The 16120-nt window shown below is 41.8% G+C and overlaps 1 protein-coding gene across 3 annotated transcripts in view; it reads left to right on the forward strand.

Annotated features, from left to right (window-relative positions):
* TTK (TTK protein kinase) overlaps positions 1-16120 on the forward strand; it is a 129096-nt gene that overhangs the window by 63301 nt on the left and 49675 nt on the right. For all 3 annotated transcript variants that reach the window (XM_048845162.2, XM_048845163.1, XM_048845161.2), the window contains exons 5-12: positions 4467-4610; positions 10180-10288; positions 10391-10472; positions 10568-10665; positions 11546-11645; positions 12821-12947; positions 15065-15243; positions 15459-15598. In XM_048845162.2, coding sequence (XP_048701119.1) covers positions 4467-4610; positions 10180-10288; positions 10391-10472; positions 10568-10665; positions 11546-11645; positions 12821-12947; positions 15065-15243; positions 15459-15598 — 979 coding nt within the window. The remainder of the gene's footprint in view (positions 1-4466; positions 4611-10179; positions 10289-10390; positions 10473-10567; positions 10666-11545; positions 11646-12820; positions 12948-15064; positions 15244-15458; positions 15599-16120) is intronic.

Genomic DNA, 16120 nt, shown 5'->3' on the forward strand with positions numbered 1-16120 from the left:
CCATTCGGTCCCTAGTCTGTAGCTGTGCATTGGGTTCTTCCATCCTAAGTGCAGGACCCTGCACTTATCCTTATTGAACCTCATCAGATTTCTTTTGGCCCAATCCTCCAATTTGTCCAGGTCTTTCTGTATCCTATCCCTCCCCTCCAGCGTATGTACCACTCCTCCCAGTTTAGTATCATCCGCAAATTTGCTGAGAGTGCAATCCACACCATCCTCCAGATCATTTATGAAGATATTGAACAAAACCGGCCCCAGGACCGACCCTGGGGTACTCCACTTGATACCGGCTGCCAACTAGATATGGAGCCATTGATCACTACCCGTTGAGCCCGACAATCTAGCCAGCTTTCTACCCACCTTGTAGTGCATTCATCCAGCCCATACTTCCTTAACTTGCTGACAAGAATACTGTGGGAGACCGTGTCAAAAGCTTTGCTAAAGTCAAGAAACAATACATCCACTGCTTTCCCTTCATCCACAGAACCAGTAATCTCATCATAGAAGGCGATTAGATTAGTCAGGCATGACCTTCCCTTGGTGAATCCATGCTGGCTGTTCCTGATCACTTTCCTCTCATGCAAGTGCTTCAGGATTGATTCTTTGAGGACCTGCTCCATGATTTTTCCAGGGACTGAAGTGAGGCTGACTGGCCTGTAGTTCCCAGGATCCTCCTTCTTCCCTTTTTTAAAGATTGGCACTACATTAGCCTTTTTCCAGTCATCCGGGACTTCCCCGGTTCGCCACGAGTTTTCAAAGATAATGGCCAATGGCTCTGCAATCACAGCCACCAATTCCTTCAGCACTCTCGGATGCAACTCGTCCGGCCCCATGGACTTGTGCACGTCCAGCTTTTCTAAATAGTCCCTAACCACCTCTATCTCCACAGAGGGCTGGCCATCTCTTCCCCATTTTGTGATGCCCAGCGTAGCAGTCTGGGAGCTGACCTTGTTAGTGAAAACAGAGGCAAAAAAAGCATTGAGTACATTAGCTTTTTCCACATCCTCTGTCACTAGGTTGCCTCCCTCATTCAGTAAGGGGCCCACACATTCCTTGGCTTTCTTCTTGTTGCCAACATACCTGAAGAAACCCTTCTTGTTACTCTTGACATCTCTGGCTAGCTGCAGCTCCAGGTGCGATTTGGCCCTCCTGATAACATTCCTACATGCCCGAGCAATATTTTTATACTCTTCCCTGGTCATATGTCCAACCTTCCACTTCTTGTAAGCTTCTTTTTTATGTTTAAGATCCGCTAAGATTTCACCATTAAGCCAAGCTGGTCGCCTGCCATATTTACTATTCTTTCGACTCATCGGGATGGTTTGTCCCTGTAACCTCAACAGGGATTCCTTGAAATACAGCCACTTAATAAAGAGTGGCTTATGAAACACCTGTGTTATGATCAAACAAAATTCCTGAAGTAATTACAGGACTTAATTAAATGGAAAAATAAAGGGAAAGGTGTTTATGTATTTTAGCAACACTTAATATAGTAAGTGTAGCCTTTCTTGGAGAAAGTTAATCAGTGTCTTCGGTTTCACAGGCACCCCTCCTTGTCTGTTCTGTTCCTTTATTCTGGTCTCTAGCCCATAGTTCCCTTGTTATTAAGACATATTACCCAACTGCTTTGTTTTATGCTCCCCTAAACGTTCCTCTCCTCCTGGAGAAACTGCCTCCAGTACTTGACAGTGACTCTTTTTTCCTTCTTTTGAATGTCACAATGGCCCCTAGAGACGGCAGCTAGACTTTCTCGTTACGTATACCTCTGCTTACAGAGAACTAGATTCTTCTTTCTAGATATTGGAGGCTATGAGGGAATGTGATAAATAATTATGCCTGGTCACTGACTTAATTAGTTGCTCCAACAGCTCCTCCTCCTCTTTTGTCTTCATTTACAAAAACTTACTGAATATTTGTAAATGCAATAGTTGTTAGCATTCATTATAGGAAGCTACTTCCAAAAATACCCAACTCTGAATAGTAAGGTTGCAAAGTCAAGCATTCAAAAGTAGAAAATGCCAGAATTAAGGTTGTCCATACAGCCTTAATTTGACACCCTTGTGTGTATACATAATGAAAGATTTTTAATAGCATGATCACATAGTTGTATCCCCTGACCACCACAGGACCCCATCTTATTCAGTGCTCAGAAATCAATATGGGCATTAATCAGGGTCGTATAGTGAATGAGGCTGTCGTCTGTAGGGCCCCTGCCTTATTAGTTGAAGAAGCTGGAAAGTGTGTAGTGAATGAGGTTGGGGATTGTTGAAAGGGAAAGAAGAAGGTGAAATACTCCCAAGGTCACTGCCAATCTGACTTGGGGGAAAATTCCTTTCCTTTGGCACATATGGCAATCAGTTAGACCCTAGATATGTGAGCAAGAACCAACCAGCTAAGCACATGAGAGAGAGAGAATGCTTGGTGTCACCTTGGACCCTTGGACCACCTGGCAGTGTTCCATCTCCAGCCATGTCCATCCCTCATCCTTCAGAGGAAGGAGACCAAAAACTTCTGAGAATGCACTGTGGTGGTGAAGGAACTGGTGACCAATTGAAGCCATGAAGCATGAGCTTTAGGAACATAAAATAGGTGTCTACAGAGTTAGGAGGCCACTGAGTGGGGGATTTGAGGATATTTGTGTTGCCTAAAGTGTCAGGCACCCGAGTCCTGTTGTGGAGCTGGCCCTAATTGTGTTACTCATTTTTTGGGTGCCCAAAATGAGAGAAGGGGCCAGATTACAGGTGCTCAGCATTTGTGACTTCAATTAAAGTTAAGTGGAGCTGTGCTTTGAGCATATGAAGTGCTATGTACTCTAGAAAATCAGGACTTAAGTGTCTCAAATTGAGCATCCAAATTAGTGGACACTTTTGACCTTAATCTCTCTATGCCACAATTCCTCACCTATAAAATGGGGATAATAATAGAACCTATTCTCACCAGTGTTGTGGAAAAAAATTCATTAATGTTTGTGATACTCTTGGATAGTATGGTGAAAGCACCATAGAAACGCCTGAGAGGAAATTAATTTTGTGTTCAGTGCAGGGTTTGAATGGTGTGCAGTTAATAAAGCCTGGGGCCACACACTGAAAGAGAAAGATAAGAAATCTTGAATAACTATCCATTCACTTGAATCAGGTATGAGCCCTCTGGGGGAACAATAGTAGCGAACATATAATTAAAGACTGTATCATAATGGACCTGCACAAGGGGGTAAAGTAAGGCTGCATGTACAACCTTATGTATGGCATTTTAGAATTTGACTGCTTGACATTGCAACCTTAATGTTCTTTTAATGTAGTTTATTTTGGATGTAATTTCCTAATTTTAAAAACAAGCAAATAATAATTCCAGTATGTGGACCCATATTAACCCCCAGCTTGGGTAATCAGCAGGATATGACATTTAGGTCCACAGCACAGCTCCCTACCACTTCTATTAACAGAGTAAATGGTAATAGTAATAGGCTGAGTATATGGATAAGGCACTAGAGGGGGACCAGATTTACTTGATTACTTGTTCAAAGCACTGTACAGATAAGTACGATCAGATGCTAAGTATTTCACACTGGTTCTGGGTAAGTGATAGTGGGGAGGGCAGGTGAAATTTGGCCAAGGTCGGCTTTTTTCCTGGGGAGGGGTGTGTGTGTGTGTGTCTCTCTCTCTCTCTAATGCACAATTTTATAATAATTATCTATGTATATATGTATGTATTTTAAAGCAAGTTCTGTTTTTAGCAAAAACTTTAATATACTCACTAAATATCTCTTGTATTTATATATTAGAAGTGGAAATAATATGCTGAGCACAATTCCTTCTCTCTTAATTAAACAATATTCTTCCTCCTCATCCTTCCCCCTGATTCCTCATGTGTGGTTTTTGTTTAGCTTTGTTTTCCTGGTGTAGCTTCCTTAGTGGACTTCTCACTTTTGTTTCTTATTCCTTATCTAGTTTTGCTGGATTTATTTAAGCCACAACTTCTATTTGTGTGCTCTTCATGAATCAAAATTTACAGGGATTATAGAGACGGTTTTTATCAGACCTAGGAAGTCGTCATAGAATCTTTTACTTTTAAAATATGCCTTTTCTTTTCTGGGATACATCTTAAAAAGTCACTGTTTTTTAGAACATAAAACAATGTAGTGGGTTGTAGTTGTAGCTGATGAGTAAATGCCAACAATGATGCAATACACAACTTCAAGTGAAAATATGGCTGGCTTTTCCTATTTCCTCTGTCATAATTTTTGCTTTATGAGGTGGGTGGGCAATCAGTGTCTCTTTGATAAATGGGAGATCACAAAATCAGTAGTGGATTTGGAATACGCTGATCTTGAGAGGGTAATGCAAAGCACATACCAGACAAAATGCTAATACAAAAGGAGCTTAAGAGCATATTGCCTGTTAGTTTAATTGGTATCTTTTGTATTCACTAAACTTGTAATTAATTCTCTGTCCCTTACTGCTTACTAGGAAATGTAAAGAAGTGTAAACAGCTTCTTCAAAAAGCTGTGGAATGCTGTGCAGTTCCACCAGACATGTTGGAAATTGCTCTACAAAACCTACACTTGCAGAAAAGGCAGCTGCTTTCAGATGAAGAGAAAGAGAACTTCACAGGTTAGTGCATTTCAGTATTCTAAAGTTACAGTTGAGCTTAAATATTCATTTTGTTTTTTGAATGATGCAATAATAGTACTAATATAGTTGGAAGGATCTTCTAGAGGATGAAGCACTGGACTGAGATTTGAGACCTGTGTTCAGTTCTTCGTTGGGTCACAGACCTTTGCAAATTGACTTAAGTTACCCGGTGCCTCCATTCCTCATCTGCAAATGGGAAAAATAGTTCCATATCTCATAGGATAAAATCCATAAATGATTGTGGTTCTTGAATGCCGTTTGTTGGTGAGGGCCATGTAAATACCTAGATAGTCCTTTTATTCTAACATTTAAAAAAATGTTGTGATATAGTGCCTTTAGTTCTAGTTAAGAAGGCCAAGATGGAATTCCTTTTCTGTGTAATATTGTAATAGGATGGCAGAATCAAAGATTCTGCTTAAGAATCCTCTAAGACTAAGTCATCATGATGTTAGGTGTTTGGAACCTGCATAGAAATGTGGCATCTTTACTGCTGGGCAACTGGAAGGTGCATTTTGTTAACTCAAAGCAGGATATAAGAGGGTTGATTGGGAGAGTATTAGTGGAGAAGGTACTAGGGTTTGGGACATGACGCTTCTGCCAGAAACTACGAACAGTTGAGCTTGGGCAAAACGTGTAGGCTGAAGCGGTTCCATTTGGATCATCAGTGAAGTTAAACTCTAGGAAAGGGATCAGTCTGGATTGCATAATGTATTTATCCCAGTCAGATTAGGATAGGAATTACATCTCTTTACAAATACAAATTTGAACCACTTTATCACGAACCCAGGTTTTCTGCTTCCTGAGCTCAGGTAATTGCTGGCACCACTGAACTAAACACATGGAAATGTTTATATTATCATGTCTTACTCTGCTCCCTTATTCCCAAGACCTTGTCCCCAGGAACTGGGTGCTCATTGATAAATATGGTAGGTACTCTACAAAGGCCACTGTGAGAAAACCCAGTCAGCACAGCTCTACTCCAGACTTGGTTAATGAACTTTTGCTTTATTACTTACTAGTAAACCCTTGAAAGAGCTCATTTACTGTGCATCTAAAAGTACCCTCTTTACCCTCTCAAGCACAGGAAAGCCTTAGTACAGATCCCAGTTCAGATTTCCTTCTCAGAAGCTGCTGGCTCCTGTGTCCTTTGGACTTGGTCTCAATGACACCTTCAGATAGCCTAAACTCCTATAGTCTCTGTTGTTTTGAGAGGCCATTCCTGGAACCTTCAGGCAGGACCTGGAAAATACCCGTTTCTAGCTGGCAAGCCTCACTCAGCCTTCCACTAGTCCTCACCAAAGGCTGGCATTTGAATGAACATTCCACGTTGGCTCTTAGCAAACAAATGGGCCCTTACATAGTCACCAGATGTTAAATCACTCTCCTGTCCAACCATAGGTTTTACTACTACTTTGAGTGGTGTTCCTATCGGTGCTCCGCTGTAGGTGTGCGTGCACCCCACACTGCTGATTGGAGAATTTCAATAGCAGTCCATTCTGCCCACACATGCATGGCTACTCACCCGCCATGAGGCTAGTCAGCATGCGTGGGCATTTCCCTCTCAGTTTCTTCTCCACCAGTGCTGGCTAGAGACAGAGATGAGAGCTGTCCCTTAACGGATCATTAGCCCCCCATAATTTTGCAAATTTAGCTTCACTAAGTCTTTTTTTCTTTTGGCCATGCCAAAAAAAAAAGAAGAAGAAAGAAAAGAAGAAAAGCTTTGCCTCCTGTCAAACCGGGGATGGGGGTACATAACAAGATTATGCCTGATTCCCCAGGCTTCCAGAAGTGTCTGAGCTGCAAAGAATCCATCCTGGTAACAGACGGACACTTACAGTGTATTTGCTGCTTGGGGGAGCAGCACAATCCATAAAAGTGTGATTGGTGCCAGCAGCTAAAATCCTGTCCAGGAAGGATAGAGACTTCAGGCTTAAACTCCTGCTCATGGAGTCTGACCTTCAACCTCTGAAGTCCCGGCGAGAGTTATCACTGCAACCTTCTATGTCAAAGGCAGGTGATTCCAAGGAGATGAGTCACTCACTCAAGTTCTCTAAGAAAAGGTCTGAGAGTCCCCACAGCGAGCACAGATCAAGCCAGAAACGTTCCTCACCTCCATCGCTATCGTCGGCACTGAAGCCAAGTAGACAGAGTACCCAGGGCCCTCAAGGTACTGAACCGACTGCAAGTTGGTCAGGCCAAAGAGTGGGCACTGTAAGGAAGCTCTGGTACTGAGAGGACGTGAAAAACATAAGAAATCCTGCCCAGGGAAGGCTACGTCATGCGGTCAATAGCACCAACGCTGGTTCATGTCGCACCAGCAGACCATATGGTCAGGCCCTTGTCACTGTCTCTGTCGGTACAAGCCACTCTGCACTAACAGCTAAAGGCATTGACACCCTCCATACTGACAGAATTCCAGTGAGTATCTGATCTCTCCATATCTGATGCACCAGACTCACCCATAGTCCGCACCAGAACTCCAGTACCCAGCTCCCCCAGGGCATTGGAATTGATGGCCTCTCCGTGCCACCCACCACCCTTCTTCTCAGAGGCATCGGAGAGTGAGCAAGAAGACCTGGTTTCCCAATGCTCCTCATATCCACCATACTGACCTCAATTCCAGCATGGGCAACAAGCACAGCACCCGCTAGCTCCTCAGCTTCCTTGGTATGGGCAGCCCTGGTATCAGCCGCCAACCCTGTACCCCAAGGGCCATATTGAGACCCCTGGCAAGCCTAGAGACAGCAAACCTCCCTGGCCCCCAGTGTGATACAGCAAGCTGGGAGATGCCCTCCTTCAGTGGCAGCATCAAGGACCACAGACTCATACAACTGATGGAGGAAATCAAGCCTGAAGCAGAAAGAGAGGATACCCTTCAAACGCGCCTACCATCCTCCTTGCTTGATGAGGCGGTGATGCCCCCTCTGCCATCCACGGTGGATGACTTCAAGTCCTTTCAGAACTGGGCCCAGAGGGTTGCAGAAGCCCTACAAATTCAACTATGTGAGGTGATTGAAGCCCACAACAAACTGGCAGATATTCTACATGCTTCCACCTCTGCGAGTGGCACTCCCTGCCCATGAGGTGCTTCTGGACCCTGCCAGAATCGTATGGCAGACCCCAGCCTCTGCCCTGCCAGCCTGTAAGCAGGCAGACAAAAAGTACTATATGTTGGCGAAGGGCACAGAGGTTCTGTTTTCTCACCCACCTCCAAACTCTATTATCGTGGATGTGACTAATTCTAGGAGCCACCAATACCAATCTAGGTCTACTCCATCTAATTGGGATGGGAAACGCTTAGACCTGTTCAGCAGGAAAGTGCACTCAGCTGCCACTCTGCAGTTGCAGGTGGCTGGCTACCAGGCCTTATTGGCCAAGTATGACTACTAGAATTATGGGAAGTTACATTCTTTTATTGATCAGCTGCCAGATTCCCACAACGACCAATTCTCGGCCATAATCAATGAGGGCCAACTCATTGAGCAAAGACAGCCCTCCAATCCGTTCTAGATGGGGCAGATATGGTGTCACGCTCAATTTCCACTCTGGTGGTTATGAGAAGGGCTTTGTGGCTGCAGCCATCAGATTTCCCCAAAGAGGTCCTGGTGGCAGTGGAGGACTTCCCCTTTGAGGGAACGAAGCTGTTCGCCAAGAAGATGGGTGCGTCTGTTCGCACACCAAAAGATTCTTGGGTGACCTGCCGCTCATTGGGAATTTACATACTGGCCCAAAAGAGGAAATACAGCCCTCAGCCACAATTTAAATCCCGTTCGTCACAATATATGTCTCAATATCAATCTCAGAGGCCCTACAACCTCAAAGGAAGAAATAGAGATTCCCTAAGAAGCAGCATTCGGGACCACAGCCTTCTTCGTCACAACCATCAATGGATTGGTTGAGGTGCCAGTAGAACACACTCTCCCCAACCACATGCTGGGAAATCCCACTCCTTCTTTCAGAGACCACCCCTCCCCATTCCGCAGTTCCTGGGAACAGATAATCTCTGATAAGGGGGTTTTGGAAATCGTCGAGAGTGGATATGCAATCCATTTCTCTTTACTTCCTCCTCTCAGACACCCTAACCCTAACTCTTCTTCCTCCCTTTTCAGGGATCCTTCTCACAAGAGTCTACTATGCCACGAGGTGAACCATCTCCTCAGCATAGGAGCTATAGACCCAGTACCCATGCATCTCAGGGGCAAAGGCTTCTGCTCCTGATACAGAAGAAAAAGGGAGGTTAGAGGCTTATACTGGACCTCAGAGCTCTCAACAGTTTTGCCAAAGCGCAGAAATTCAAGATGGTCATTCTATCAGCAATTGTCCCAGGACTAGAAGAAGGGGATTGCATCTTGAAGATAGAGGGCCAAGAAGCATACTTCCATCATACCAAGTCATAGGCGTTACCTCAAATTTATGCTGGGCCAGGACCACTACCGGAGCACAGAGTTTTCAGAACCCAAAGCAGTGGTAACTTAACTGTTTCTCTCCAGGCAGTGCCAGGAATAAATCAGTGGGGACACAGTTCCTCCTTCTGATATATGATTGATACAAACCAGAGTGCTTTTACCTAAACTACTTTTTATTAGATCTTAAGCACACATACACACATATGCTCTTACAGTAGGTTCAGAGGAGCATCTCCATTCTGTGGATGTCAGACGTTCCCGTGCATTCTATATTTAGAGAACCAAACCATTCCGTAGATCCACTCAACTCTTTAAAACCAAAGTTGATAGGATAAAAGGTTTCTCCATCTCAGCTCAGAGAATCTCCTCCTGTATCATTTGGTGCATTTGTGCATGCTACAAACAGTGGATATTCCACTGCCAGCTATACTGACTGCCCATTCCACGAGGGCTCAAGCTTAATCATCGGCATTTCTGGCCCAGGTCTCTATACAGGACATCTGCAGAGCAGCAACTTGGTTGTCAGTGCATAAGTTTTCTGCCCACTAGGCCATTACAAGTGAGGGACAAAGCCAGTTTTGGTCAAGTTGTTTTGCAGTCATCGTGTCCATGAACTCTGACTCCACATCCTATGCTACTGCTTGGGAGTCACCTACAACGGAATGAACATATGCAAGCACTCAAAGAAAAAATGGTTGCTAACCTACCTGTAACTGTTGTTCTTTGAGATCTGTTGAACATGTCCATTCCACCACTCATACTGCTACCCCCTTTGGAGTTGGCCAGAAAGAAAGAACTGTGTGGGTGCAGGTCGGCCAGGCCTTTTATACTGGCACTATGAGTACACTGCACTAGAGGGTGCCAGAGTAGACCCGACAGATACCACTGGGGGAAAAAGTTCCAGCAACTGTGCTCGAGGCGCACGCGCACACACGGACAACATGGATATGTGCAACACATCTTGAAGAACAACAGTTACAGAGAGGCTAGTAACCGTTTTTTTCCTTCAGCAACTTATTCATTGATGTGTATTAAAATCCTACAGTTAATGTAACCTTAGGGCAGTTTCATATTTTGAAATATGTAATATATTTCATTGGTAGTCACTGAATAATTCAAACTACTTGTTAACTTACTTATAGTATCAAGCACACAAGAATCTGGACCACAAAACATGGCTGGAAATCTCCGAAGTAGGAAAAAAAGTGACTCTGGTGAAAGTTCTGCTAATGCCCCCAGATCTTCTCTTGGGTAACAACTTAAATTCTTATATTTTTATTCAAAGTGTTGGGGGGTTTTTTGTTTTGTTTTTTTACTGCTGAGATAACTGTAGTGTATTTCCTTATTTTTTAGGGAGAAGAACAACTCTCCACAAGAGTCTGATGCAGTCCTGGCTGGCCGCAATCCCTTAAAGCAATTAAACAAATCTAACCAGGTGGAAGCTTTTTCAATGCTCACTTCTTTCTCCTCTCATGCCCCCCCTTCTCCCTTTTTCAGATTTGATAACTTTCAATTTGTTTAAATGTTTAGGTGTGCCCATTTGGGAGAGTTCCTGTTAAATTAGTAACTGATGCTGTAGATACTGTGAAGAAGATGGATGCTCCACTTGCAACTAGTGTTACAAAGAGGTATAGTTAGTTATATTAATCTTGTTGCAAAACAATAGATTTTAATCCTTCTCTTCTTTAAAGATAGAACTGACAAGTGTTTTCAGGACATGGACAACTTTGTTGGACATAACTGCCAATGATGACTATAGGCCAAAAAAAAATTAAACCTATTTTATTACCATAGGTATGAATACAAGGTACACTAACTTTTTCAAATGACCGTTCAAGTACAGGAGTATAGGTAGGCTTGGAAGGATTAGATTTTTATTGGTAAATGTTAGTAAACATCAATTTCACCATGTGCATGCAAATTAAGGAAAATAATTTCCATAGATAATTATGGAAATGTACAATTAGGTAAAGTAAGAAAAATGCTGCTTGAAAACTTAGAGTTTAAGGATATTTATTTTGTGTATGTTAATTTTTGTTTTAATAGTTATAAAGCTTTAACATTTTGAATTTGTGCCTATCATTAAATAATTTTTTGATCCCCTCCCGTAATTTCCTGTAACTGTGAAAAATTAAATCGATAAAAATCTAAAAAAGCTTAAGAAACATATCTATTATTATTATTCAAAACTGTTTTTAAAAAAAGGGGGAGGGAGGGCAAACAAAAATCTCATTCTTCCAAACCTACATATGTACCCATTTACTAGGGAAGCAAACCAAGTAGAACTCCTCATATGGAGGGGCTTCTGCCACCTCATGGGATAATGTGTCATCTGTTTAGATTTTTATATTGTACTCATCAGTGTGCTATCGGAGCGTTCTCACTGCTCCTATTATTTTGTGACTTCTGTTCAGCGTTTGCACAACTAGCTCAAAACAGGTGAACATTTGTCCCTAAATTTTGAAGTTTGAAGTTTTTTACTGTTAACATTGTCTTTTATATAAACAGGCAGATATCTGGCTCTAAATGCACAAATTTGATTGCGCCTTTTTTACTGCATGCACCAAAACTTAATGAGGATGATTCATATGAACTGGGAGACTTAAAGGTAACTTTATTTTTCTGTTTCAAATAGGTAGTTGTGGAAACTGTAGATAGCTAAAAATGTTTTAGGTGTGTGGGAGGGGAGGAGGGGGAGAGAATGAAAACAGTGACTCAGACCAAAAAGGGTTCTAGTAATATGAATTCAGAAGCAAGATCAAATTCATATTTAGAGAAAAGAGGAAATGTGTAGGACTTGTGCAGGCAAAATAACTAATGAATCTGTTTATATCCTCACAAAAGTTAGTTTATTTTTGGATTCGTCTTTTGAGAGTGATACATTGGAAAAACAACAAGGAGTTCTTGTGGCACCTTAGAGACTAACAAATTTATTTGGGTATAAACTCTCGTGGGCTATCACCCACTTCATCAGATGCATGGAGTGAAAAATACAGTAAGCAGGTATAGATATACAGCACATGAAAAGATGGGAGTAGCTTTACCTAGTGGGGGGTCAGTGCTTATGAGGTCAATTCAATTAGGGTGGATGTTGCCCGTTCCCAACGGTTGACAAGAAGGGGTGAATATCAATAGAGTGAAAATTATTTTTTGTTGTGACCGAGCCACTCCTAGCCTTTATTCATGCCTAATTTGATAGTGTCAAGTTTGCAAATTAATTTCAAAATCTTCAACGAGAAACTGCAGAACTGGAATTAACCCAAGCCCTGACATCCCAGGCAGTTGTGTGTGTGCCAAAGCTGAAGGAGGTTCTGGGGGGGGGACTTGAGCCCTGCTGCTCCAAGCAGGGTGGGTGGGGGTGTGTGTGTGACAAAGCTGAAGCCCAAGGGCTTCAACCCCCTGTGGGAGGCTGTAATCTGAGTCCCGCCACCACAGGCTGAACCCTTGGTCTTTGGCTTCAGCCCCAAGACCCACTTGATTTGTTGCTGGCATAAAACAATTTACAGTTGGATTAGGAATACTAAAACCATTTTGTTGGTTGCTTCACTTTATTTAAAAAAGAAAAAAGCATACCAGAAATAGGAAACATTTAGAGAAGGGTAATAATTGGAAAGATTACACAGGTGTAAACTTCTGTGTGTTCATATATTTAAAGTTTAGAACTAATAATGTTTGGTTTGTTTGGTATGGGGTGTATCAGTGGCAAACTGTTATCATAAGGAAATTACTTTTAGATACTGTGTTTAAGTCCTTGATGCTTTTAAAAATATATATTTTCTTTAGTCCTTTCAAGATGAAAGCTCTGTACAATCACAGATATCAGATGAAGAGAGTTTAGAGACTGCAACTGAATCAACTATAACCCTAAAAAATAAAACAGATTTAAGTCTTGCAACAAAAAGAAAAGAAGGTAATTGTCCTAATAAGACTAAATTTTTACTAATCCAAAATGGAACAAGCATTTTAAGTGGGCTGTTCTTTGTAGAATGTCTGCTAAAGGGAACCTTATAACTAGCCAATACTTACTATTTTTGTGATTAGGGAAGAATTTAAAAATACAAATTCCTCTTTATTTTTTGTGGGATGAGGTTGGACAAAGTCAACCTTCCAAGAAAGGACTGTAAATATATTTAAAACCGAAGCTTGATAACTTATCACCACTGCATGCTGGAATTGTAACCGATTTGCCTGTATATAATGTTCATCTACTCTGTCCTTGCTAGCTTTTTGTGAGTAGGCAAGGTGTTGAAAATGAAGGATACTTGCAACCACCTCTTTTGCTCCTATTTACTTTTTTTATTGGGTACAAAATGCACACATACATTTTATCAAAGTGCTTAATAATCCTCTTGCTAGCTTCTGATTATTTCCAACAGCAGAATTTGATCAGTCATGAAAACACCTGCTACCAAATTGTGGTCCTATTAAAATCAGAACAATTTAGGCATTGTGTGTCTGTAGCAAAAATCTATTACAAAAAGTGGTTCACACTCAGTAAAACATTTTTAAACTGCACAACTCACCCACTTCTATTATCTGAAAATAACAGTGTGATTAGTCTATATACTCAAAGGCTGATTAGAGTTAGTTGCAGAAACCGTCAAAAGGTAAAATTCTTTTTAGCATTAGTTATTTATATAATAGATACATTAAAAGAACATTAAGATTGCAAAATCAATCATTCAAAATTTAAGAAATGCCTGAATTGAGGATGTCTGTGCAACTATAATATGGCCCCCATGTTCATATGCATTATTATACAATCTTTAATTACACAATCGTACATAGGCTGCGAGTTTGTCACGGAAGTCATGGATTCTGTGACTTCTGCAGTGGCCAGCCTTCTGCTCCCCCATCCCCCCAGCAACAGCAAGAGTTTGGGTGAGGGTCTCAGGACTGGTGGGGTGGGGGGGGGGTGAGGGCTCTGGGCAGCGCTTACCTCGGGAGGGGCCTCCCGGAAGCGGCGACATCTCTCAGCTCCTAGGAGGAGGCCTCCACTGAGGATCTGAGGGATGTTGCTGCTTCCGGAGAGGCGTGGAGCCAGGTAGGGAACCTGCCAGCCTCGCCAACCCCCCCCACAGCACTAGCAGGGGTCCCAGGCTGCGCCCCGGGCCACCCCCGTCCCCAAGATTTACTCAGGAGTATATAGTACAAGTCATGGATAGGTCATGGGCTGTGAGTTTTTTTTTACTGCCTGTGATCTGTCCATGACTTTTACTAAAAATACTTATGACTAAAATGAAAAGGAGTACTTGTGGCACCTTAGAGACTAACCAATTTATTTGAGCATGAGCTTTCGTGAGCCACAGCTCACTTCATCAGATGAGCTGTGGCTCACGAAAGCTCATGCTCAAATAAATTGGTTAGTCTCTAAGGTGCCACAAGTACTCCTTTTCTTTTTGCGAATACAGACTAACACGGCTGTTCCTCTGAAACCTATGACTAAAATGTAGCCTTAATCATACACAGTTTTTCGATAGGGTCCCCTTGCTTCATTCGGGGTGCAGAATGCATGTCACTCACTTAATGAGCGATTCATTATTTTGTTTTCTCCTCCATTATTCAGTGTGTGGCCCCATGCCTTATTTACTGTACACTATTCAAACCCTGCTCTGAAGACAGAATTATTCATTTCTGCATGGGTTTTTAATGTGTCCCTCATCGCTATAGTATCTGAATATTTCAGAAACACTTATTTTCAACACAGCCCTGTGAGATCAGGGGGTATTAGCCCCATTTTACTAATGGGGAACTGAAGCACAAACACTAAAGTCAAAAGTGTCCACTAATTTTGGGTGCCCAATGTGAGATGCTTACGATCTGATTTTTCAAAATAGCTGCCATTATAGAACACTTCATATGATCAAAACCCAGCTCCTACAAACTTTATTTGCCAATGTGAGCACTCACCCCTTCTGTGAATCAGACCTCTAGGTCAAATTCAGCACCCAGAAAATGAGGTGCACATAATTTGGTTTATTTAAAATCTGTCTCCTTTAATAATAGAAGAAAAATGACTTATTTCAGAAACCAATGTGCAGCATCAGAAGCAAAGGATACCAGAGTTGAGGTATCTGGAAAGTCATGAGCAACAGTCCAGTTCTCTTGGAAGTAACAGAAAACAAGTGGAGCGGTTAAAACTAAATTGTGTAACATCTGCAAAGAAATGGGAGATTCCAGAAGTGACACAGAAGAGCTACACAGAGGTGACTTCATTCTTTTCTTGTATAGGAAATGTAAAATGTGGTGGTTTTGTCTAGTCACTTTCTCTTGTTTTCTTAGGTATTGCTGTGGATGCAGAAATCTACAGTGCTACATAAAAGCTCACGCTCACTAAGTAATACCAAAAAATTGAGACTAATGTGCTCTTACTCTTCTCCCTGGGAATTTCTGAACTAACAGCCTACTTTACTGTTGTTAGGGAAAGCGATCAAGTTTTGAACAGCCTATCCTTCCCATTTCAAAAAGATCATCGCCAGTAGAAGCTGCTCCTAAAAGAAAAGATCCAGTGTATTTTTGTGGAACACCAAGCAACACCACACTGAATGATTATATGGCCTGGTAATATCTCTTAATGTGTGTGTTTAAATGGACTTACCATAATAAATTTGTAATATTTTTATTAAGATAATTTGGTTTAGGGCCTCTGAATTGCAAATATTTAGATGCTATTCCTGGGGTAATTCTGCTCCAAAAACTTAATTTTCTGCACAATATTTTAAAATTCTACCAATTCTTCTATTTTATTTGTCAAAATAACACAATATAATCATGCCAATTTCAATTACTTAGGTATTTTGAAATAAATTACCAGTCAGCAAGTATATCTGTAAAAATACACACACAAAAAAGATTCAGGTAATGGGTTTTTTTGACAGATTCCTTACTAGGCATATTAATACAGAACTTTGAGTAATTCATTTAAACTACACTACAGAAATTTATTTCCTACCCCTCAGAAGCAGTGAAAAGGCTTTGGGGAGTTGGGGTAATGGAGGAGCTGAGCAAGAGGGGGGAACCTGGGAGTGAACTTGAAGGGTTGTTGTGTATGGGTGGGAGAAGTATGGAATAGGGGTTTTATTT

This window comes from Caretta caretta, chromosome 3 (assembly GCF_965140235.1).
Source record: "Caretta caretta isolate rCarCar2 chromosome 3, rCarCar1.hap1, whole genome shotgun sequence".
Taxonomy (NCBI): Eukaryota; Metazoa; Chordata; order Testudines; family Cheloniidae; genus Caretta; species Caretta caretta.